This window comes from Syngnathus typhle, unplaced genomic scaffold (genome assembly GCF_033458585.1).
Source record: "Syngnathus typhle isolate RoL2023-S1 ecotype Sweden unplaced genomic scaffold, RoL_Styp_1.0 HiC_scaffold_26, whole genome shotgun sequence".
NCBI classification, from domain to species: domain Eukaryota; kingdom Metazoa; phylum Chordata; class Actinopteri; order Syngnathiformes; family Syngnathidae; genus Syngnathus; species Syngnathus typhle.
In genome coordinates this window covers 1,037,725-1,048,448 of record NW_026871932.1, presented here as the reverse complement: position 1 = coordinate 1,048,448, position 10,724 = coordinate 1,037,725, and the positions used below count along the sequence as shown (strand labels likewise).

The window sequence follows — 10,724 nt, the reverse complement described above, 5'->3', positions numbered from 1 at the left end:
ACGGTCTGATTTGCAAGCCATCCCCTTGGGCGAGGCGGATCTCGAACTCTGGACGGACGGTTCTTGTTATCGAGTCGGGGAAAATTTGTGCGCTGGCTATGCAGTGGTACAAGCGCAAGGTCCTGAGTTTGTGACAATCAAAGCCGAAGTGGTACCACAACCAGCCTCGGCCCAGCTTGCTGAACTGGTGGGGTTAACAGAAGCGTGCTTGCTCGCGGAAGGGAAAAGAGTGACGATCTATACAGATTCCGCATACGCGCATAGTGTGTGCCACCTGTTTGGTGCTGTGTGGAGGAATCGGGGCTTCAAGAAAACTGACGGTTCCCCCATCCAGCATCATGCGCAGATAATGAGACTGCTGATGGCTATGATGAAGCCCAGTGAAATAGCCATCGCGAAGTGTGCGGCCCACAAGTCCGATGCGTCCAGGGTCACGCAGGGAAACAAGATGGCAGACGAGGCAGCCAGGGCTGTCACGAAGGGAAGCCAGAAGGGAAGAGTTTTGTTAGTAACGCATGAGGTTGACCTCGAGGACAGGGTCACGCTCAGGGATGTGCTGTTGATGCAAACGGCAGTTAATCCGATGGACAAACATCTTTGGGCGCAGAGGGGGGCGAGTCAGGACTCTACCGGCGTTTGGAGAAATCACGAGGGTCTGATAGTGGCGCCGCCAGATTTGTTGGGACTGTTAATCCAGGAGGCACATGGGTTAGCCCATGTGTCAAGGGGGGAGGTGAAGCGAAAAATAACCGCAGAATATGGGTTTTGGGCGCCATATCTACTCGAACAAATCGACCAGGTCATTGGAAGATGTGTAATTTGTTTGAAAAACAATGTGAGGAGAGGGGTAGCCACCCCCACGGGTTACATCCCGACTCCTAATGGCCCCATGAGAGAACTAGTGATAGATTTCGTCGACATGATACAACCTGTTGAAGGGAAAAGATACATGTTGGTGGTCGTAGACCGATTCTCAAGATGGCCGGAGGCCTGTCCAACTAAACGAAAAGATGCTCAGTCTGTGGCCAAGTTTCTGTGCCGTGAAGTCATCAGCAGATGGGGTCTGCCGGATAGGATTTCTTCAGATAACGGGAGAGAGTTTGTGGATAAAACGGTCAAAATCATATTTCAAAAATTGGGAATTAAACAGCGGCTTGGCGCAGTATATCATCCACAAAGCCAAGGCATTTGTGAAAAAATGAACGGCGTTTTAAAAAATAGAATTTCCAAAATTTGTCAACATACAGGCTTGAATTGGATAGCTGCCTTACCACTGGCACTGATGGTCTGCAGGTCGAGTCAACTACGCGATTTGCATTTGACCCCACACGAATTGGCAACCGGTAGACGCATGCCTTCACCATGTTTGCGAACCAGTGGGAAAGGCCCAAGCCTGTCAATTTTGGAGGACGAAATGAAAGCCTATGTCAAACACTTAACCACGATACATAGGAATATTTCCACCTATGTTGTTGACAGGCAGAAACAAGAGGAGGCACAAGAGAGACTCGAGGCAAATACTAAAGACACTGTTCAGCCAGGAGACAAGGTGTATGTGAAAGTGTTCCGGCGCAAGTGGTTCAACGAAAGGCGGCAAGGGCCATTCGAAGTTGTCCGCTGTACCGGAACTGCGGTGCAAGTACAAGGGTCACCAACTTGGTACCATTTGACACACTGCGTCAAGGTGCCCAAAGATGAAGATCCCCAAAGAGGGAGGCGCGACTGCGAAACTGCAGAACCACTGCCAGAACAAGAATCGCCAGAGGGCCCGAATCGGGACAAAGATGGGCATGATCAAGCTGTGGTGGATAATGTGTCTGCTGAACCTGTCCCTGAGGACATCGCGGGCAGCACAGCCGACGACAGAGGAAACCAACAGTTCAACGATATCAATCGTGACGACGCACCCTCCCCAGGCGCAGATGACGACCCTCAGCACAACAACACTGAGCCAACTACCGCCAGAGGTAGTGCCCCCAGAGAACAACGCCACCCAGCAGGACCCAGCGGCGGACGCCCAGTCCGCCACAGAGTCCGGCCGGAGCGGTACATTGAGCAATGTTGAGGGAGTGTTGGGGGGGGCTGCAATACTGCCATGCAATTGCAGAAAGGAAGAAGGGTCCCTGTGCAGACGCACCGCCGAATGGGAAGACAACACCGGTAACATACTTGCCCTGGCCGGGCGAACACATACGGACAATGTACTGTTATTAAATACATATAGGCGGTTTGAGGTGCTAGGAGATTGTGCTCTACTTCTGACAAAAATTGGCATAGATGATTTTGGGTACTATACGTGTACCTGTCTCAAACGGGGGGCGAGAAAAGCAGACCGCACGGGCGGTCATAAGACGGTGGACAGCATTAATTTCGTGACGTTGATGGAGAAAAAAGAAATTGCGAAACAGCATCCATACAGCCCCGGCGCGGAATGTGTCAAAGATGAAGAAGCAGTCACCATGAATAATGTCGCCTTACCCGTGACGACAATTGGTGACAGCTTTGAAACACAGTCTGCCGCTTCAGGGACGCTCATGTCGGAGATAGAGGCTGTAGAGCCGACGCCTGACGTTCCGGAAAATGTCAACGAAGCACTGGCAGAATCAAACTGGTCCCCGGCAGAGGTGCAAGCCCATTTGCATGCCATGGCAAGGCGGGAGGCTGCATGGAAGGCTTATGGGTTCGATGCCTCGGCATTACCTGGGGTTGATGAATGGGCAGGAAGGAACATGTGGTATCAACTGATGGTGCATTCGATTAAATCGTCTAAGGCGGTGAGTGGGCCGTGTTTAGTAAGAGTGAAATCACCAAGTACGCTTAAGGCCGTGTTCCAGACCATACCGGTGCCGGTATCCGACAATTGCCAGCTTAGATTATTGCTTTGGTTGGTTTACGAACAGTCGTGGAAGGCACCTGAAACCGACGCGCAGGTCAGGAAGATTTTCAAGCCCACAGGGGAGTGCGCCTGGATAAGCGAACTTCCCTACTTGGATTTGCTCGCCGTGCATGAGGACATCCAAGTCGCTGTGCCAGAATCCATAGATGTGCCATCTGTAAAGGTGCCCACCTGTTTTTGCTCTAATGTGACACATGGAGGGCCGGGGGTGCCTATGGGGGTGGCAGACTGCGACTATTACTCCATGCAATTCCCAGGAGAAGCATGGGGGCAGAGGGGAGCCGTCCATCCGGTGACCTTTGCTCTACCAGACTCCTATCAGGCGATTACTGTGATGGTGGCGAATCGCACGGTGCCTGGGAACACGACTGTAGGGAATCTTAGAGACATCTGGTGGGTTTGTGGAACTAGAGCTTATTTGTTTTTGCCGTATGGATGGATGGGTTGCTGCTATTCTGCCACCCTGAAGCTTCCGTTCGAGGTATTGGCGATTAGAAAGGGCCACAAGCCTGAGGAGAAGGCTTTTAGGGAGGTCCCTAGTAGGGCTAAGAGGGAGATGGCGGCGTTTCATACCACCGACGCGTATCATTGGAGAATTAGCTTGGGAGAAAAATGGGGCCTTGGGATTTTTCCCTGGTATGGGGTCACATTTTTGGCAGATCACATTGATAACATCACGTATACCCTTCAGGGGTTCGCGAATGAAACGATCAAGGGCTTCAGACAGTTGTCGCTTACCCAAAAGAGCCATCGGCTGACTCTGCTTAAACACGACATGGCTTTGGATTATATCTTGGCAAGGCAAGGGGGGTTGTGCGTAGCCCTAAATTTGACAGACGACGCTTGCTACACTTTGATCCCAGATAACACTGACAACATCACCAGTATCATCGACGCGCTTAGAGTCATTCGGGATTCTTTTGGGCCGTCCGAGGGCGCTGGTTGGTCAGCGACGAGCTGGATTCAGGATAGACTGGGACCTGTGGGAACGATAGTGGCGCAGGTGCTGGGGGCACTCGGGATATCGCTGTGTGTAATGTTTTGTTTTTGCACTGTGATAATGACTTGCGCGAAGGCCATGATTTTACGGTGGATAGGTGTGGTAATGCCGAGGGACCAGACCCAGATGCCGTTACTCCCGTTCGACCGCGATGCAGATCTGAAATGCGCGGATGGGATGCTAATAAATGATAGGTACTCGGATTAAATTTAGCAGATTGGCGACGTGAGTACAAAGGTAGGGAGGACTGAGAGTAGCGATAGAAAACACTAAAAATAAATAAAGAACCGGGGATAGGACAGTGATGAGAGCGGAAAACCAGGTGTAGGGAACAAGAACACAGCACCAATGTCTTGGTATTCCGATTTTCAATTGTCTCTTTGTGTGCTGTGTTGCATGATTCCAGTGTGACGTGGTCCACCGTACAGTGTTGCCCGGCCCTAGACAGACTTTGACACCTTCGTTATGTCAAAGTTGCATGTGTGCTTTGTGTTTCGTGCCATTGCCATCACTCGATACTGGCAGAAGTTCTCATTCGTTGCAGAACCCCTGGATGTGGACCGGGGCCGTGCAAGGGACTCTATGGACAGTGAACTGGACATAAGGACTTTGTATGGACAGCAGGCCCTGGGCAGGGGTACCTGGCACGACCCACCATGGGAAGATTCGGTGGACTGGACTCTGCCTCAGCACGCACTCACACATGAGAAGGGGGGCTACAGTTTGGGGTTTTGAGTCGATAAGCATGTTTTGATACCTCTTTGTTGTATACCTCGTTTTTTTTTATATTCCGTTTTTTATACCGCATTTTGTTAAATCATGGCATGTTGATTAGGTGACGATGCGACTTGACCGTTTGGCAGTCGTTGAACGTGTCATTTCTTTTTCTTACTGTTCTGTGAGCTCATACTGTTTTGTGATGTGTGCCAGGACTCCTTGTTACCTGGCTGACGCCAGGTGGAGGGAATCACTGGGGTTGTTAGAAAGGGCCTCCCTCTTTTTCCTTGTCATTAGACAGGCAGGTTTTTTCTCTCGAGGGAGGGCCGACAGCTTTTTGGGGTTTCTAACGGACCACGCCAAATTCATTACTTCCCAAATTATCGATGGTGTTACGGTATTACCTAAGGGGGGTGGTTATCGTCATTTGGAGGAGGTGGATTTCGATTTTCCTTATTTGTGGTTCCTGTGAGGCCCCAGGTTGCTGTCAGGGAGCAGTTGGATACTTAAAGAGTTTGAGCTTTCCTAGACAATGTAACCTTACGTAGCATGTCTTGAGCGTGATTTAGGCTGCGAATTTCTAGGCCGTATTGTAGACGTGACTGTAAAATTTGGTTGGGTGAAGATTTTTGGATGTTTACCGATGTCATCTTTCTTTTTCGGACGTTTTCGGGACATTTATAACGTCCCGGAGGGGGGAATGAGGTAAATTTTAGATTCTAGGCGTCGCCGTATGTCACCTTAAATGGTGACTTAGCTGCAGTGAGGAGACCATAAGCTATTTTGGCTGGCCAGAGATGCCTCAGTTTCTGCAAGGTATAGCAACTTAGAATATAGAAGGGAGCAGCTGTTGTTATGCAGGGGAAAGCGTCTTCTACATGTCCTTCTTAGGACATTTGGGAGCAACGAGTAGACTAAAATACGAACAGCAGCTGCACCCCAAGTCATGACATCAACGGTTCGGGCAGGTATAAGATAGGCTTGTCTGTGAGAGGGGGGAGCTTTTTTGGGGCGAACATCTGTGCCGTCGAGAGCTGAACCATCTTTGCTTTTGGGGCCACTCAAACTTTTGGAGAGACATCACTTTGACATCGGTTGAATAAAATCTTTTCCCAATCAGCCGTGTGTCACTGGAGTGCTTGGCCGGGACAGCCATTGTCCACTGAGTGTTTTTTGGAGACCAGCGAAACAACAAAGACCATTCACCACAAGCATTTTTAATTTTATTGCTTAAATCGCATTTTCTCGGCGAGCTGAGCACTTTTTCTGAATTGTGCCGCTCCCGTCACTCTGGTTAGGTTGGCATCGAAAAAAACGCTCTCGGGTGCTTTAGAGTGCCGAGTTTATCACTGCGCATGAAGAAATGACCACCTCCAACGTTTGGTTTATGTTTTATAAGCATTTTTAATTTTATTGCTTAAATCGCATTTTCTCGGCGAGCTGAGCGCTTTTTCTGAATTGTGCCGCTCCCGTCACTCTGGTTAGGTTGGCATCGAAAAAAACGCTCTCGGGTGCTTTAGAGTGCCGAGTTTATCACTGCGCATGAAGAAATGACCACCTCCAACGTTTGGTTTATGTTTTATAAGCATTTTTAAATTTATTGCTTAAATCGCATTTTCTCGGCGAGCTGAGCGCTTTTTCTGAATTGTGCCGCTCCCGTAACTCTGGTTAGGTTGGCATCGAAAAAAACGCTCTCGGGTGCTTTAGAGTGCCGAGTTTATCACTGCGCATGAAGAAATGAGCACTTCCAACGTTTGGTTTATGTTTTATAAGCATTTTTAGTTTTATTGCTTAAATCGCATTTTCTCGGCGAGCTGAGCACTTTTTCTGAATTGTGCCACTCCCGTCACTCTGGTTAGGTTGGCATCGAAAAAAACGCTCTCGGGTGCTTTAGAGTGCCGAGTTTATCACTGCGCATGAAGAAATGACCACCTCCAACGTTTGGTTTATGTTTAATAAGCATTTTTAATTTTATTGCTTAAATCGCATTTTCTCGGCGAGCTGAGCACTTTTTCTGAATTGTGCCGCTCCCGTCACTCTGGTTAGGTTGGCATCGAAAAAAACGCTCTCGGGTGCTTTAGAGTGCCGACTTTATCACTGCGCATGAAGAAATGACCACCTCCGACGTTTGGTTTATGTTTTATAAGCATTTTTAATTTTATTGCTTAAATCGCATTTTCTCGGCGAGCTGAGCGCTTTTTCTGAATTGTGCCGCTCCCGTAACTCTGGTTAGGTTGGCATCGAAAAAAACGCTCTCGGGTGCTTTAGAGTGCCGAGTTTATCACTGCGCATGAAGAAATTACCACTTCCAACGTTTGGTTTATGTTTTATAAGCATTTTTAATTTTATTGCTTAAATCGCATTTTCTCGGCGAGCTGAGGACTTTTTCTGAATTGTGCCGCTCCCGTCACTCTGGTTAGGTTGGCATCGAAAAAAACGCTCTCGGGTGCTTTAGAGTGCCGAGTTTATTACTGCGCATTAAGAAATGGCCACCTCCAACGTTTGGTTTATGTTTTATAAGCATTTTTAATTTTATTGCTTAATTCGCATTTTCTCGGCGAGCTGAGCACTTTTTCTGAATTGTGCCGCTCCCCCCACTCTGGTTAGGTTGGCATCGAAAAAAACGCTCTCGGGTGCTTTAGAGTGCCGAGTTATTCACTGCGCACGAAGAAATGGCCACCTCCAACGTTTGGTTTATGTTTTATAAGCATTTTTGATTTTATTGCTTAAATCGCATTTTCTCGGCGAGCTGAGCGCTTTTTCTGAATTGTGCCGCTCCCGTCACTCTGGTTAGGTTGGCATCGAAAAAAACGCTCTCGGGTGCTTTAGAGTGCCGAGTTTATTACTGCGCATTAAGAAATGACCACCTCCAACGTTTGGTTTATGTTTTATAAGCATTTTTAATTTTATTGCTTAAATCGCATTTTCTCGGCGAGCTGAGCACTTTTTCTGAATTGTGCCGCTCCCGTCACTCTGGTTAGGTTGGCATCGAAAAAAACGCTCTCGGGTGCTTTAGAGTGCCGAGTTTATTACTGCGCATTAAGAAATGACCACCTCCAACGTTTGGTTTATGTTTTATAAGCATTTTTAATTTTATTGCTTAAATCGCATTTTCTCGGCGAGCTGAGCACTTTTTCTGAATTGTGCCGCTCCCGTAACTCTGGTTAGGTTGGCATCGAAAAAAAACGCTATCGGGTGCTTTAGAGTGCCGAGTTATTCACTGCGCATGAAGAAATGACCACCTCCAACGTTTGGTTTATGTTTAATAAGCATTTTTAATTTTATTGCTTAAATCGCATTTTCTCGGCGAGCTGAGCACTTTTTCTGAATTGTGCCGCTCCCGTCACTCTGGTTAGGTTGGCATCGAAAAAAACGCTCTCGGGTGCTTTAGAGTGCCGAGTTTATTACTGCGCATTAAGAAATGACCACCTCCAACGTTTGGTTTATGTTTTATAAGCATTTTTAATTTTATTGCTTAAATCGCATTTTCTCGGCGAGCTGAGCACTTTTTCTGAATTGTGCCGCTCCCGTCACTCTGGTTAGGTTGGCATCGAAAAAAACGCTCTCGGGTGCTTCAGAGTGCCGAGTTTATTACTGCGCATTAAGAAATGACCACCTCCAACGTTTGGTTTATGTTTTATAAGCATTTTTAATTTTATTGCTTAAATCGCATTTTCTCGGCGAGCTGAGCACTTTTTCTGAATTGTGCCGCTCCCGTCACTCTGGTTAGGTTGGCATCGAAAAAAACGCTCTCGGGTGCTTTAGAGTGCCGAGTTATTCACTGCGCATGAAGAAATGACCACCTCCAACGTTTGGTTTATGTTTAATAAGCATTTTTAATTTTATTGCTTGAATCGCATTTTCTCGGCGAGCTGAGCACTTTTTCTGAATTGTGCCGCTCCCGTCACTCTGGTTAGGTTGGCATCGAAAAAAACGCTCTCGGGTGCTTTAGAGTGCCGAGTTTATCACTGCGCATGAAGAAATGACCACCTCCAACGTTTGGTTTATGTTTTATAAGCATTTTTAATTTTATTGCTTAAATCGCATTTTCTCGGCGAGCTGAGCGCTTTTTCTGAATTGTGCCGCTCCCGTTACTCTGGTTAGGTTGGCATCGAAAAAAACGCTCTCGGGTGCTTTAGAGTGCCGAGTTTATCACTGCGCATGAAGAAATGACCACCTCCAACGTTTGGTTTATGTTTTATAAGCATTTTTAATTTTATTGCTTAAATCGCATTTTCTCGGCGAGCTGAGCACTTTTTCTGAATTGTGCCGCTCCCGTCACTCTGGTTAGGTTGGCATCGAAAAAAACGCTATCGGGTGCTTTAGAGTGCCGAGTTATTCACTGCGCATGAAGAAATGACCACCTCCAACGTTTGGTTTATGTTTAATAAGCATTTTTTATTTTATTGCTTAAATCGCATTTTCTCGGCGAGCTGAGCACTTTTTCTGAATTGTGCCGCTCCCGTCACTCTGGTTAGGTTGGCATCGAAAAAAACGCTCTCGGGTGCTTTAGAGTGCCGAGTTTATTACTGCGCATTAAGAAATGACCACCTCCAACGTTTGGTTTATGTTTTATAAGCATTTTTAATTTTATTGCTTAAATCGCATTTTCTCGGCGAGCTGAGCACTTTTTCTGAATTGTGCCGCTCCCGTCACTCTGGTTAGGTTGGCATCGAAAAAAACGCTCTCGTTTGCTTTAGAGTGCCGAGTTTATTACTGCGCATTAAGAAATGACCACCTCCAACGTTTGGTTTATGTTTTATAAGCATTTTTAATTTTATTGCTTAAATCGCATTTTCTCGGCGAGCTGAGCACTTTTTCTGAATTGTGCCGCTCCCGTCACTCTGGTTAGGTTGGCATCGAAAAAAACGCTCTCGGGTGCTTTAGAGTGCCGAGTTATTCACTGCGCATGAAGAAATGACCACCTCCAACGTTTGGTTTATGTTTAATAAGCATTTTTAATTTTATTGCTTAAATCGCATTTTCTCGGCGAGCTGAGCGCTTTTTCTAAATTGTGCCGCTCCCGTCACTCTGGTTAGGTTGGCATCGAAAAAAACGCTCTCGGGTGCTTTAGAGTGCCGAGTTTATCACTGCGCATGAAGAAATGACCACCTCCAACGTTTGGTTTATGTTTTATAAGCATTTTTAATTTTATTGCTTAAATCGCATTTTCTCGGCGAGCTGAGCACTTTTTCTGAATTGTGCCGCTCCCGTCACTCTGGTTAGGTTGGCATCGAAAAAAACGCTCTCGGGTGCTTTAGAGTGCCGAGTTTATTACTGCGCATTAAGAAATGACCACCTCCAACGTTTGGTTTATGTTTTATAAGCATTTTTAATTTTATTGCTTAAATCGCATTTTCTCGGCGAGCTGAGCACTTTTTCTGAATTGTGCCGCCCCCGTCACTCTGGTTAGGTTGGCATCGAAAAAAACGCTCTCGGGTGCTTTAGAGTGCCGAGTTATTCACTGCGCATGAAGAAATGACCACCTCCAACGTTTGGTTTATGTTTTATAAGCATTTTTAATTTTATTGCTTAAATCGCATTTTCTCGGCGAGCTGAGCACTTTTTCTGAATTGTGCCGCTCCCGTCACTCTGGTTAGGTTGGCATCGAAAAAAACGCTCTCGGGTGCTTTAGAGTGCCGAGTTATTCACTGCGCATGAAGAAATGACCACCTCCAACGTCTGGTTTATGTTTAATAAGCATTTTTAATTTTATTGCTTGAATCGCATTTTCTCGGCGAGCTGAGCACTTTTTCTGAATTGTGCCGCTCCCGTCACTCTGGTTAGGTTGGCATCGAAAAAAACGCTCTCGGGTGCTTTAGAGTGCCGAGTTTATCACTGCGCATGAAGAAATGACCACCTCCAACGTTTGGTTTATGTTTTATAAGCATTTTTAATTTTATTGCTTGAATCGCATTTTCTCGGCGAGCTGAGCGCTTTTTCTGAATTGTGCCGCTCCCGTCACTCTGGTTAGGTTGGCATCGAAAAAAACGCTCTCGGGTGCTTTAGAGTGCCGAGTTTATCACTGCGCATGAAGAAATGACCACCTCCAACGTTTGGTTTATGTTTAATAAGCATTTTTAATTTTATTGCTTAAATCGCATTTTCTCG

General features: G+C 46.7%; 1 protein-coding gene across 1 annotated transcript; it reads left to right on the top strand.

Moving 5' to 3' along the window:
- Positions 1–211: 211 nt before the first annotated feature.
- LOC133147022 (uncharacterized) lies at positions 212–5,817 on the top strand. The gene is made up of 2 exons (XM_061271136.1): positions 212–2,160; positions 4,441–5,817. Exons 1-2 carry the CDS (start codon positions 1,695–1,697, stop codon positions 4,629–4,631), a joined length of 657 nt encoding a protein of 218 aa, XP_061127120.1. The 5' UTR covers positions 212–1,694; the 3' UTR covers positions 4,632–5,817.
- Positions 5,818–10,724: the final 4,907 nt, after the last annotated feature.

Excerpts from the sequence above, each read along its gene's own strand:
- LOC133147022 (XM_061271136.1), top strand. The coding sequence starts at position 1,695 with ATGAAGATCCCCAAAGAGGGAGGCGCGACTGCGAAACTGCAGAACCAC. Across the intron at positions 2,161-4,440 it reads CGAATGGGAAGACAACACCG|AACCCCTGGATGTGGACCGG; the intron begins GTAACATACTTG and ends CATTCGTTGCAG.